At 41.6% G+C, this 13,944-nt stretch overlaps 1 protein-coding gene across 2 annotated transcripts in view; it reads left to right on the top strand.

The window, feature by feature from the left end:
- Positions 1 to 8,549: 8,549 nt before the first annotated feature.
- The window catches only part of SWAP70 (switching B cell complex subunit SWAP70), a 41,541-nt gene continuing 36,146 nt past the window's right edge, over positions 8,550 to 13,944 (top strand). The window contains exon 1 of one of the 2 annotated variants that reach the window (XM_067296113.1): positions 8,550 to 8,681. In XM_067296113.1, coding sequence (XP_067152214.1) covers positions 8,583 to 8,681 — 99 coding nt within the window. In that variant the 5' untranslated portion in view covers positions 8,550 to 8,582. Of the gene's footprint in view, positions 8,682 to 11,914; positions 11,948 to 13,944 lie in introns of those variants that run through there. The other variant, XM_067296114.1, reaches the window with a different exon arrangement.

Raw genomic sequence — 13,944 nt, forward strand, 5'->3', positions numbered from 1 at the left:
TAGTGTCTAACACTTGCTTAACTTTATAGTTGTAGAAATAAAATACTGATTCAGGATTGTACTATGGCAAGTCCTGATTAGATCTGCTTCCTGTTCCTGCCTAATGCCAGTGGTTCCCTCTCATGGGGTTGGGACATAGAGCACCATATTCACTGATAGTTATGTTGAGCAAAAGAAGCACAATGGTTTGTGTACGTTGGTATCTACAGTGCTCTGGCTTGACCACTTAAGAAATGGTACTGCAAGTTGAAAAGCTGGATTCCCTGAAAGACCTGAAGTGGAACCTGTGACTGTGAAGATGAAGGACTACATGAAACTACATGAAGAAACAGACCTGCCAGGTCTGAGGTAAGGAGGAAAAGTAACAAATTTCTGCTACTAGAGAACTGCTTATTTAGAAGGTGGGTAGAAAATGGTGGGATAAACGGAGTAGCCTGGAAGGCAATGGCAGCGTGTTCTGTGGTGTGGATGTAAAGTATTTATGCCTGTGTAGTATATCTTGTAGGAAGAGGAAAGACACAGTAAAATTAATAGGGAAGACTTAATAGCCTGGCCTTTTTAAGGTGACTTGTCTGTTGCTGTATTAGAGAGCTGTAAGTGACTATCTTTACTTGACAGATGATATTTGAATTGAATGGACATTCACAAAATTTAACTTAACAAATGAAAACTAAGTATTCCTATTTGAGAGGTTTCTCAGTGCTATTCATGTATTTGCACTTGTCCAGTCATGAAGCTTTAAGTGTGAACATCTATAAAGCTGATTATAAAAAGACAGTGAAATTCAGATGCTTGTTATAGGTAACCTTACTCTGAATAAGCACTCCTCACTATTAAAAGTTGCTAAACTGGAATACCTTGAAGTTTTGACATGATAGTCCTCTGTTTTGCTTGTGAGAATACTTAAGTGTAAGAGTGTAGCTCTTCTATAGTTTTGCTGGAGCAATTGAGTGCTTATGCTAAATAAGGCTTCTTGTAAAGCATACTCTTAAATGATAATACCTATTAATTAGTAGGGGATCAACAAACTTCGTAAGTCTTCCCCCCACCCCCCTGCCCAGTGTAAACTGGATACACCCATAATTGCTATCTCTTCTTGCCTCACTCATTTTCAGAGGCTTGTACCATCAGTACAAGTCTTGCTGCATAAGTAAGCCATAGGTGATAGTGACTTAGGCTGTTGCTGAGCACAGGCTATTATCTGCCACATGAGGGATGCCCAGTCTAGAAGCACTTGATTGAAATGGTCTTGGATGTTCAAACTTCTTCCCGTGTGTCAGTGACAGCTTATAAAAATGAGCTTTAGGATTTTTAAGAGGCTTGCAGGAGCTATAAAAATAGTGAAGTCTTATCTCAAATTTTCATAGGAGTGGCTTTCCTGAGTCAGACCAGTGGTGTGGCTGAGAATCCTGGCCCCAACAGTGGCTGGTGGGATGCCCCTGAGAATTTGGAAAGTATATTTTAATGCTTCCTTCAACCGTTCCCTGCATACAGGGATATATGGTTCAGATGGTTACCAAGTCAAAAGTGGTATCTGTTTTATAGCCCTGAAGGATTTCTTCTTTTCCTTTGTAAATGGAAATAGTCTTACAGTAATTTCAATAGTGAATGAATTTATTACAAAACCCTTTGGTTAAGAGTTGTACATAGTTATGCAAGTCACCTTTTCAGGTGGTCTGAGAAGAAACAACTTTTTTTTTTTATATTTTGCAATAGAGAAGTCATTTGGAGAAACTTTATTAAGCTTGGTGTAACAAGTTGAGCTTCAGCACTCTAAGAAAACTTCATATCTATTTTAAAAAAGCAAGCATGAGAGCTATGTGGCAAAAAAGTTATTTTAAATGGCTACATTTAATGTTAAACTTTAATCATTTCTCATGTGAATTTATTTAGCTTTGTTTCCTCGTTCAGAGGTAGCATGATAAAGTTCATAGTGCCTTGACTTCTTGACTAGAGTACCTGACTTCTTGAAGAACTTGCATAAAATGAAAAACTAATCATGAACCAGGTATTTTAGATACCTACCTCCTCTAGACATGTCTGCTTCTGTCTTCCATATCTGAAACTAGAAGACAGATTATGGGTAATAAATTTAATGTTTTACTGTTTTGTTACTAGACAATATAATCTGTCTAGTCTTGCTTAGTGTTGCCACATCTTCTGCCCAAAGGTTGGGTGGTGTGGTGGACTAGTGCTCTTACAGAATTTTCTGTTGAGACAAGATACTTAAAACACTCTCAAATGCTGCTTTCCAAAAAAACATATTCTCATACTGTTTCACCTAAATGATTGATTTGTAGGCGAATTGTCTTCCTCTTTGCTGTACAAAACCAGTTCTTGTTGAAATTTATCTTAACCCCCCCCCAAAAGCCTTTTTAATGTAAATTGCTAGCATCAAGGATTGATTTAATTTTTGGCGTAACAGATCATGTGAACCAAAACCTTTCCATGGAATGCTTCTAGAAACATCAGTGGCCCATAATTATTCACTGGTTTGTGGACCAAGTCATTGTAATCAATGAAACGCTATATTTTTAAATTTCAGAATGCTATTTAGTATTTAAATACTATATTGGATTCTGTTTATGCCATTACTAAACCCTCATCTTTAAACAAAATCAGGTTTGCTTAGAAAATACTTCTTCCAGAAAACGCTAGTGATGTTCATGCTATACTGCTTTCCATTATAGCCATGAAGGCCAACAAATGGAAGAGGAGTAGTTTTGTAATGAGAAATTAGCACCTTCCATTTGGAAACTGCTGTATAGGTGGAAGTTATTGTTGTTCTTTTGTAGCTTCCATATCAAACTCCCAGTGATCTTGCACTGAATTGTCACAGGGTTAATCAGCTAGAATTACTAAAGTCATCTTAATCTAATTTTTTGGTTATTAATACCTTAGCATTTTTTCCAGACTTTTTTGTAGATTCCAAGTCCTATCAACTCACTATGATTGCCCCTTTCAAACTCTTGGGTACAAGTTGTTGGTTATCACAGACCTAATTAAAAACTTCTAAGTTGCTGTTTTAATACTATGTTCTATTTCAGTTAGGATGAATCTCACTGTAGTAAGATGTGGAACCTGAAGAATTTATTGGCTGTTTGGCTTCATATGAAGTCGTAGACAATTTTGTCACCCCCATCTAGAAATGGAGGTAGGCACTGCTGTATATCTGGAAAAGATTTCAATTTAATAGATTCCATTATTCTAAATGTCCCTTTAGACTGTAGAGCCTAAACATTTCATAAACAGAAGTACACTCTAACTGTCACCCTATTTTTCCTCTTGAGCTGGGGTGTGTGTGTGTGTGCAGTCTTTGTGATACCCTACTAGAAGCTGACCAGCTGACCTTGTCTTTAATGTGCTTAGTAGTCTCCAGCAACACCTGCTGGACGAAATAGTCAACTTTTTTTTTTCTTTAGAGGAAGTGTCTGTATGCCAGTATGACGCTTTACACAGATTATTAGAAATATTTATCTTAATCTGCAGTAGTGACTTGAGCATTCTTGCCAACAGTAGCATAGGTAAGTGTTGAATTGCCCCCCTTTCTCCCCCCCCCCCCCCCAAGTTTGGAAAAGGAATCCTCTTATGATTTCACTATATGTGATATGGTATATAACAAATGTGTGCTTAATACTTCTATATATGCATATGCTACCTATTAATATCATCGTTATAGCTGTGCTTGAGAGCTCAAGATCTGAATGTGAAATGAAATCAAAAGCAGTTGGGGGACTTGGCACATCAAACTCCTCAGTACAAAAACCCGATCCTTGGCTGGCAATTGCCCTTTTCCATCCCTGATTTGCCATGTATGGGGTTCTGGGGGTGTCACCTTGATCAGAAAGAGCTGAAGCATAAAGCTGCTCCAGGTTACATGAATAACCGCTCTGAGGTGATCACAGCACTAAGGAAGAAATAGGTCTATTTGTGTTGACCTCTCTCTGGTTTGGCTGGGAATTAGGGGCAAGTGTTGGAGCTAGCTGTGTCTCATCCCTTTCTTAAGGATGTCTGAGTAAACAAAAAATGTTCTTCTGGGGATGCTTTTTGTTGTTCAAGATGCAGAAGATAACAGGATATGGAACTAGAAGTTTGGCACTTAGTAAAGATAAGGCACAGAACTGAGAAATAAGCAGAAGTAACTTCAGAGAAGCAGACTGGAATGTGTGGTAGTGTGTGTTGTTGTGTGGGGGGGTGTGGTTTTTTTTTTCCTTTTTTTTTTTTTTTCTCCCCCCCCACCCCTTCTCTTGCTTACTCTATGTTTAATTACAGTTAGTGACTTTTGGCTCAGGTCTAAATCAATGGCCTTCAACTTCAGCAGCAGTCAAAAGCATAGCACTTCTCTGCCCAAAGCTTATCTTCTATCACTGAAACATGGAAACTATCTAAGAGAAAACTGCTTGCTGCCCCAGTTGGAGGCTGCTGACCTGACAGATAAGTTCTTAGTTGTGTTTTAAAGAAGAAACACTGTGGAGAGAAAGGAAGAAGTAACTGGCCAGGCCAGCACACAAGAATTTACGGTCCTGTTTGAGTTTGAAAAGTTGTAACTGGATGAAGACTCTATCCCCTGAAGTCTAATGGCATTGGGGTATGGAAAATGGAGGTCCTCCAAGGAGAGAATACTACCATGCCTTATTAAAGGAAGCAATTTATTACTGCTTGACATGTTCCTCAGAGACCTAGTTTGTACAACCTTAAAAAAATTAGAATCTGGATACTCTTGCAAAATCTGTAGAATCAGTTTCAAAGATCTTTGTTTTCCCCAATAATTTGACTCCTTTCTAACAGGTAGCATCAACACTTAGCATGATACCTGAATAATCATGCTAATCTAAATTGATTTTCCTGTTTGACCCAAGCTAAAAGTGGAACAATTGGCCTAACTCTAATTTATCATCTCTGCCTTACCATGGTAACTGCAAGATAGGTGGGCTAATGGAAATTGCTGCTGTTACTGATTTAACATTCTTACTTATGCAAGGAGAAAGATTCTGCATGTTCTGCATATATAGAAGCAGATGGAAAAAGATCTTGTTTATGTATTGATTTACAGACACAAATGTGCCATTAATGAACATATTTGAGGCAAGATGTTCTGCAAGACTGAGATGGGGGGGCATGGCTGAAATACCCCCTATTCCTGACTTTTAGCAGTCTCACCAGTCACTGCTGCTTGTTTACTTTCAGTCCTTCTACCTCTGTTTTCTTTTGCCTCTTTTCACTCTTGACTACTTAGATGTCAAGATGTTTAGGGTCAAGTCTCCTGGATATTTGCTCCATGCCTTAACAAAGGAGATCATAGTCTTTTGGTCTTGTAGACAGCTGGCTAATATTTATTGATTGGTTTCTACACTGACCTTGCTTACATGGCTTTTCCATTGCCCACTTCTCTGTGCAGATCACCTCCCAAGATATGGCATCAGGTGGTTAATGCAGCACACCTGGGGTTTAATTGCCACAGCTACCTTACTTGCAGAAAGGAGGAGGAGTTCTGTGCTGTGCTGAATTCTGTAACCTTGGTGAGAAATAACTTGTCAAATACAAATGCAGAATAAAAGGACCAGGTTATTGTATAATGATGAATATGCTTACTGATTGGGGTGTTCTTTAAATCTCCTCTCCCTGTACTTTCTTGAGATATTTTGGGATAGGACTAATCTGCTCCGAAAGTATAACGTGTTGATCATTAACACTGGTATTTGTCTTATTTTTATTTACTAATCAAACATTTATGTGAAATGACAGATAGTGGAAACAACTTTATTCAATGAAGGCTGCAAAGTTGGCTTATATGGTCTTTTTTTCCTGTTTGCTTCAGTTTAACTCTGTTGTGGAGAAGGAAAAGCACTGTTCTAGCCAGAGTTCAAGAATGCTTTCTCCGGGGTAATAATGAGCCAAAACTGTAAGTTGCTGGTGTATCCAAATATTTTCCTCCATGGCAATTTAAGTGCCCCCGTGGCAAAAAAAAAAAAAAAAAAAAGACAATTCAAATGTTTAATCTTTTTTTCTGATTAGAATCTACCTGGCAAATACTTATTATTTGGCTAAAAAAAGAGTAATTAAGCTTCTGGGGGGGGTTAGGGGGTGGAGGAGGAGAAAAGTGATTGACCTCTTAAGGCTGAACTCAGCAGGGTCTAACCAAAGCTCCCTCATGAAAGGTTGAGTTGCTCTGAGACTGAGCCACTCTCCCTACCTGGTCTCCCAACCATCCATCAGTCCTGTTTTTAGCCATACTGAGCAAACAAGATGAGAATAAGCACAGGCTTGAAATAAAGCTGCTGAGCTTTCAGAGAACTTTCAAGAAAAGCAGAAGTATGTTAAGTTGCATCAGAATTTATTTTTGTATTATCAATAATGTGAGAAATTCAAGCTTGTTATGTAGTGCTGCTAAGGACTTTGTGGTTAAGTGTGATTACTGTTAATGATCTACAAATTATAGGTCAATCTTACCTTAAAAGGTTTTGCCTGTAAAATGTTTGATATGCAAATATCCAGACTAGTAGGCTAAAATGGGTGAGTTACCTAAAATATACCATACAGATACACTTTTGGTGTAGATGCAGGTAAACCTGTAATTTTTATTTTTTTTGTAAATATTAAAAAAAAGGTTTTGTTCAGTGGGTGCAAGTTTGTGTCTAGACTAAAGAATTTCAGTTTGTTTTTGCTCAATTAGTGCAATGCTATGAAAAACTTAAATCTGAAATGAATATGTGTATATAAAATCATGTACTAACTTAATACATAATTTTAAGTACCTTTTTGATTAATGTAGCAGAAGCTGGAGTAGGTGATGCTTATGCAAACTTAATTTTAAAGAAACATTTAAACATGGGTTATAACCCTGCTCACTTGAATAAAACTGTTTATATGGAAAACAAGTCCTGTTCTGGCAAAGGATTTAAGCATATGTAACTTAAATAACAGAAACCAGCAAAAATAAAAAAAGAAGCATGTAGGGTTTTTCATTACAATTACTTTCTGTGGGGAATTTTGTTTTTATTTTTCACTTTTTTTTTACAAAAATTATATATAATCTCTCACTGAACTCTGTGCAAAATGGAAAAGTCCCTGCCCTGAGGAGACTTCTGTACAACACGGATAAGGGTCCAAATTTCCAAATTGCTTTTCCAGAGTGACATTTTTACAGATCATGTCTGTATTTAGTGCACTTTAATGGAGATGTTCTGTATTTACTGACAAGCGTGTGGCTGCTCAGCTACCAAATAAGATAATTTGGTGGGTTATTGGCATATACAAAATTTGCCTCCTTCCTGCTTAAGAGAAATAGCTGTGGTCACTCAAAATGGAGAAATGCTAATGTATTTCAAGATTATATGTGTTTCTAGCACCATCAGCAGCCATAATGTTGGCAAATCAGGCTAATTAAATTTCCTCAAGAATCTTAGTAGATGTTAACTGTGTAACTTGTACCATCCATCTTGAGGAGACAGCATAAATAATTGTTAGTGTATTCAAGACTTCAGAATCCACAATGGGAGAAATGGGTTAAGAAAAATTGGGGGGGGGGGGGAGCTGCTAGGATACTTCCTGTGAACAAGGCAGGTTGTTTCTGACTATTCACTGTGCTACTGAAAGACTATGTTTCTGCACTGTTAGAATACTTTTTTAATTTATTTTTGTTTGCTCTAAGCTAACAAGAGGATACTAGAGAATAAAAATCATCATCTGAAATCTCTGGATAACTCTAGTTTTCAGGGTCTCACGTGTAGAAATTGCTCATTTTGTGATTTTATTATACCTGAAAATTAAAAGCAACTCCTACAGTGAACACCAAAAAATATTTGTGGTGTACAACTTTATTCTTTTTTTTGTTCTGATGCTGGGGTTGAATGGAGGCTAAAATTTAACAAAAGCTAAGACCAGCCTTTTTCTTGTTTGTCAGGTGTCTTAAATTACTTTTTTTTTTTTTTTTAAAAGCACTTGACCAGGAACTGTGTACTGTGGGGTATTCAAAGCCCTGTACCTTGCAGCGTTAACTTCTTTCCACTTCTTGACTATATGCAACTACCCCTATCAATAAGGGGAAGATAGTGTTCAGGCTCTGCTGGAAAGCACCGGGAATTTCGAGCCATCGAAGGTCACACAGCACTGCTAGCTCTCGCCATTGCCTGTACTGAGCCTACAATTTTTAGGAAGGGCTGCGTTATCTTACGGGGCAGGTTCAAAACAAGAAGGAATGAGCTGCTTCCCCGTGGGGGTGTTTTGTACCAGGCCGGCCCTGGAAAGGCCCCCGGAGTGATTTTAATGCCACTTGGTTGGCCTCGGGCGCAGCTGCCCGCGGGGGCTCCGGCTTCCCGGGGGGGGGGGGGGGGAGCCGCTGGCGCGGGGGCTCCGGCTTCCCGGGGGGGGGGGGGGGAGCCGCTGGCGCGGGGGCTCCCCGCTGCGGCGGCGGCGGGAAGGCGCCGCCGGCGCGGGCCGCCCTGCCTCGCGGGGCGGGCCCGGCTGCGGGCCGGCCTCGGGGCGGGGCCGGGGCGGCGGCCCGGGCGAGGCGCGCGCAGAGGCGCCGCAGGAGCCGCGGCGGCGGGAGCGGGGCGGCGGCGGCGGCGCCGGGCGGGCCGGCCATGGTGGGCCTCAAGGAGGAGCTGCTCAAGTCCATCTGGCACGCCTTCACCGCGCTGGACCTCGACCGCAGCGGCAAGGTCTCCAAGTCCCAGCTCAAGGCAAGCGCGGCGGGGCGGCCCCCTCCCCCTCCCTCCCGGCGCGGCGCGTGGCCGTTACTGACCGTTGCGGGCGCCGCGAGGCGGTTGGTCTGCGCGAGGGCTGCGCCGCGGCCGGGCCCCCGCGTGCTCCTGGCGCCGGCCGCCGCGGGGCGGCCGCGAGGCCCCGCCGCGGAGCGGGGCGGCCGGGGTCCGTGGGGAGGCTCCCCCGCTGGGCGCTGCTCCCGGGCAGCGCAGCGCCCCGGCCCGGCCCCGCTCCGCTCCGCGCCGCCGCACTGCCTCCGCCTCGGACTGGTAGCGGGAGTCTCTCCAGGGAAACCTTTGGAATCAGAGCGCGGCACCTGTTGACGTTTGAGACAGGAGGTCGTTGCGCTCACTGCTGAGCGCTTGCGTTAGCTGCGGCGGCTAGCTGAAGTTGGAGCACTTGACGGGTCTAACTCGGGGAGCGGGAGTGGCCGTGGCGGTGCTGTGAAGAGCGATCTGGCTAGCTGCTCGTGAGCTGCGCTTGGAGCACTGTGCGATAAGTGCCTGCAACACGCTGGCTGCTGCGAGCAGCCCATCCCTCTTCTCCTTTTCTCCACCCCGAGTGATAGGAGCGTGCGATGCCGCCTCACCCAGCCCGAAGCTGTGTGTAGCAGGGATGAGGATAAAAGCCAGACTTGGCTGTGAGCTCAGGCTAAAAGTGAGTGCAAGCCCTGGGCCCATCGTGGCCTTCGTAGTCTGTAGTGTCATGAAAGTGAGTATTTTTGTTGTAGTATTGCAGGACTAACTTAAATAGATTGCAGAGACGCATGTTTTTTAAAGGAATTCTGTTTTCCTGTTTTGCTACCACACCTTGGATGGGCCGCCTTGGTTTGTGCGCTCACACAGGAGGTGTGTCAGTCGCACACGTTGGCGTGTCAGTCGGCGAAGAAGCTGAGTGATGCAGGCTCTGGGGTGAATTAAATGGTTGAATAAGAGGTCAGGATCCTGATGGGTCTGTACAGCTTGCTCTGATGACTGTATTGTCATTTCTTCTCTAAGATTGTTGGCTGAACTAGCTGGATTAGAGCAACAGTTGTATTTGCAACCAAAGCACAGATGGTACCTGTCTTGTCATGTTTTGCTGTCTTTAATAGATTCCTATGTCTACAAATGCTTGTGTTTAAAAAGGGTAAAAAATGAAAAGGAGAGAGGAAATTAAACCTGTCCCCTTATTACCCACCAAATATCTTCCTAAACAGTTTTGATGTTTCATGCTGTCTGTGTGAGAGACAGAAGGGGAAAAAATAATGGGTCTTAGTGCAGGTCTCCCTACTATGTAAATGCTCCTGAGGGAAGTGTCAAGTGGAGGATCTGGGAATGGAGAAGCAAATCTGAAATGAGGCTGCTCCGTATGGCCACCAAGAACTAGTTTTCAGGAAACGTGGGAGGGGATAGGGAGTCTTCTCTTGTAGACTTTTTATGGCAAATGGTAAATGCTAGCGTCAAATTGAGAGTCCTACTGCAGAGACAAAATGCGCTATTATGGCAGTAGCTCCACCTGACGCAGCAGAAGGGGTAGGCAGAACAGCAAAAAAGAGGTTCCCAACAAGGTGATTTACAGCTATATTGCATGGAGAAGGTATTTCACAATACTGCATTTTTCGTCCGCGTTACCACAAGTGAGATGTAGTGCCTATATAAGCTGGCAGTGAGGCTTGGAGATCAATGAATTAGTAGAGATCTGTGGCATTAGAAATAATTGCTTAATAACTTAGTGAAACTTCTGTTATTGAAAAGTTTGTTAGAAATCTATTTGTTTTCTGAGAACAGCATGAAAATGTTGTAACTTGCTGAACTGTCACCCCATCACTCTAAAAAAAAAATAAGAAAACTTATTGAGACTGGATCTTTGGGTTGTATAATCCAGTATAAGGTATTGCGATCATATCACACAGAAGGGCCTAACTATAATGTGGTGTTTGTTAGGTAGAGAAACTAGAAATAACTTTCTTTAGAGAGTGATCTTTGGTCCTCCTGTGAAAATGAATCACTTTCATGAAATGGTACTAAAATACTATGAGAAAAATCAATGTGTGTTATGCAGCTGAGACCCTACCATGAAGGGTTTAAATCATGCATTATTTTTAATATATCTAGAGCAAAATGATGAAGCCAAGTAAATTCTTTCTGTTCCTTAGTCTGGAGATGGAACAAAGTCTTGGAGGAAAAACTGGGACTTGCTTGGAATAATAAGGATTTCATGAGATGTCCTTTATCCATTCGTATCCTTTGTCTGACTTACTAAGAGAAAAGACAGCAAAATCAGTCCTCTGTGTAATTTTGAATATTTTTTCCAGTGTGCACTGATTTTTTTTTTCTAATCAGTAATCTCTAGAAGTTTTAATGTTACAATGGCTGCAGATTTCATCCTTTTTTTTTTTTTTTTTTACATCAGCAGAAATATGTGTTCTGTTGTGTATCTAAAATCATATGTTTACATATGAACACAATCATTATTTTGTTCGTGTATTTCAGGAGCACTTTCCAACAATGCTATAGCAAGGTTAAAGTTATAATTTTTGTGGATGCAATTATAGCTGTTGTCATGGTTCTAACACGAGCTACATGCAAATACTTGTGTTCCTATATTTAACTTAGATTCACCTTTCTTGCAATCTGCAATTTTAAAATTGACTTATTTTGAAAGCTTCTCTGATGTGTCAACATTCAGCCTGCTTTCTAGCCAGATCTTGAAACACTTACTATAGTTTTAAATGTCAATACACTTAGCAGCCTTGTAGTATATTTGCATGACTGGATCTTGGAAATAATACATATCAAATCATTTTTAAAATCTTTCTGGAAGCTATTCCTTGCAATGCTTTGTGATTTGTCTGTGTTTTGGCAGTGGAGCTAGTTGGCCATTCTTGTTGTGTTTTGTTTGCTACCATTGGGCTAGATTTTCAAAGTCTTGGATTCCTGATTTGATAGCTGCAGAATGTGGGTGGTGAGTATCTTGTGAAAATCCAGTCTCATTCGAGCCCATAAAATGTGGATGACCAAAGTTACTAGTCAAGTGTAGAAAACGTAAACTAGTCTTTAACTGTATGTAGGATGATATAGGCTTATTATGCTTCTTATCTTTGTTTTGCCTTTTTGCTAAGTGGGAAGTCAGTAGTTGGTGGGAAGAGGAAGAATGGTGTAATCAGGAGCAAGAGGGACTGTCCAAATAGAGAGGAAGACCTTGAACAATGCAGTAAAGAACTGGAAAGGTTGAGAATCTGTGATGAATGGGCAGGACCCCGGTAAGACAATTGACTTTGTACAACATTGAAGGATGGTAGGAAATTAGTCATTATGACTCATTATGAGAGAGTTGTACTGTTACGTTATTAACTGGAATCAAATGCATTTGTAGTATTGTAGCAGTTGGGAATCCTGGTGATAAGGTGCTAGGTGCTGTGCAAATGCACCACGGAGGGATGCCACACATCCGGAAGAGTTTGCAGATGAAGAGAGCTTGTAGAGTGAACGAGGGGGAGCATTAGGAAACGACTGGTCCAATGGGGCCGTGTTACTGAGCTCGAGAGGAGCGGCTTTCAGTAGATCAGTAGCCTGTTTAACCTTTGTTGTTGAGGGTTTTGTCAACTGATTTCAAAGAACAAGTTGAAGAAAGGCCTATTAGATCCATGATATTTACTGAGAGCTCTTCCTAAGTGTCAGAAGCCATAAAAGAGAAAGGCATTTCCAACCACAATTCAGCATATGCAAAATGGCACCAGTGTATCATGGGGGTCCAAAGGAAGCTTTTTGGTGATGAGGGGAAAAGGAAGGGTGAGGTTGTTGAAAATGATGACAAATGATCTGTGAGTGTCCTAGAGAAGGGGGAGCAAATGAAGGAACCGAGTGGTGGGCTGATGGCAGCAGAGGCAAGGAGAGTGGCCCTAGCTTCACGGCTCTGAGCTGTCAAAACATGCACATGATTGCACTCTTCAGGGCCAGAAAAGAGGACACCGCGGAAACCCAGATGTTAACCATGAGAAGTCTGAATAAAGTGTCTGCTATATGGATGGATAAGAAGGCTGTCTCTTAGACATGTTACAAAGCAAGAAACTGAATGCTTAGACATACCCTGGTTGAAAAGACCCTGTGCTTGTGCTAATGGGTCTACGTGGTGATGGTGTCCACACTGATCAAAAAAGGAAAAGGGAAACTACTTGTGAGTAGGCTTATTTGGCTGGCTAGCTGCTGACATGGATTTCGGAGAGAGATGAGCCAAGAATGTCTTGGAATGAACCCACACAGAGCCACTGAATGGAGCTGTCAGCTTCTGTAACACCAGCATTTTAAAATCTTTAAAAGAGGTGGGGAGGGAGAAGACCCCCCTGAAAGATGGAAAGGAAAAAGAAAAAAGCACTGAAGAAAATGTCGATAGCCACTGTACCTTTAATCTCTTCTGTTAAGGGTCATGCTATGATTTGGGCCAAATTTTTGTCAGTGAGCAATAAATAGTCTAGCAGACCTTTCTCTCCCTTTTAGAAATGCAGATCAGTTTTATGGACAAGGTTAAATGGAACTACTCAGATGGTATCAATTCAGGATGTGTTTACAAGTTTTGGAAGATAACATCTTGGAAGATCAGAGTTCAGAGGGGAGCAGCTGTGGAGAAGCAGAGTTGTGCTGGCGTTTGGTACTCCAGGTTGAGCAGCATGAAAATGGGAATAAATAAAGTAAATCCAAAGTCTGTAACAAGGTGCCACAGCACTTTCTGAACCTTTGGTGTTCAGCTTTCTTCTTTCATCTGATTACCTGCAGCAAGAGTGGCAAAACACTGACAAACTTCAGTATTTCCTGGGCACCACTAGGCATCTTTGTTATGAAACTTTTAATCAAAAATGGAAAAATAGTGCCAATAACGCACTGTTTTTGTGGACCCTTTGCAGGCCACACTGTGTAGTCTCATAGACTACAATTTGGGAACCATTGGTGTATCCATTTGCTTGCAGCACAGAGAGACAATTTCTGGCTTAGGGTAGGAGCTGGCTCTGGCGTGAAGGTAGATTGTTGAACGTGGCATCCAGAGCATATTAAGTGCTGAAAGAAAAAGCTGCCTAGCAACCATGTGGACATGGGGAGAATAATCCTTACGGGTGGAAAACTTCCTCATGATTGACAGGGCTTCTGCAAGACAAGGCAATTTTTTGTACCCTAATTAAACTAGTTCTCAACTGTTACTCTTTTTTTAATATATATATATATATAGATCATTAAAATAGCTTGTATGATTGTCCATATAATGTGA

This window comes from Apteryx mantelli, chromosome 4 (assembly GCF_036417845.1).
Source record: "Apteryx mantelli isolate bAptMan1 chromosome 4, bAptMan1.hap1, whole genome shotgun sequence".
Classification (NCBI taxonomy): Eukaryota; Metazoa; Chordata; class Aves; order Apterygiformes; family Apterygidae; genus Apteryx; species Apteryx mantelli.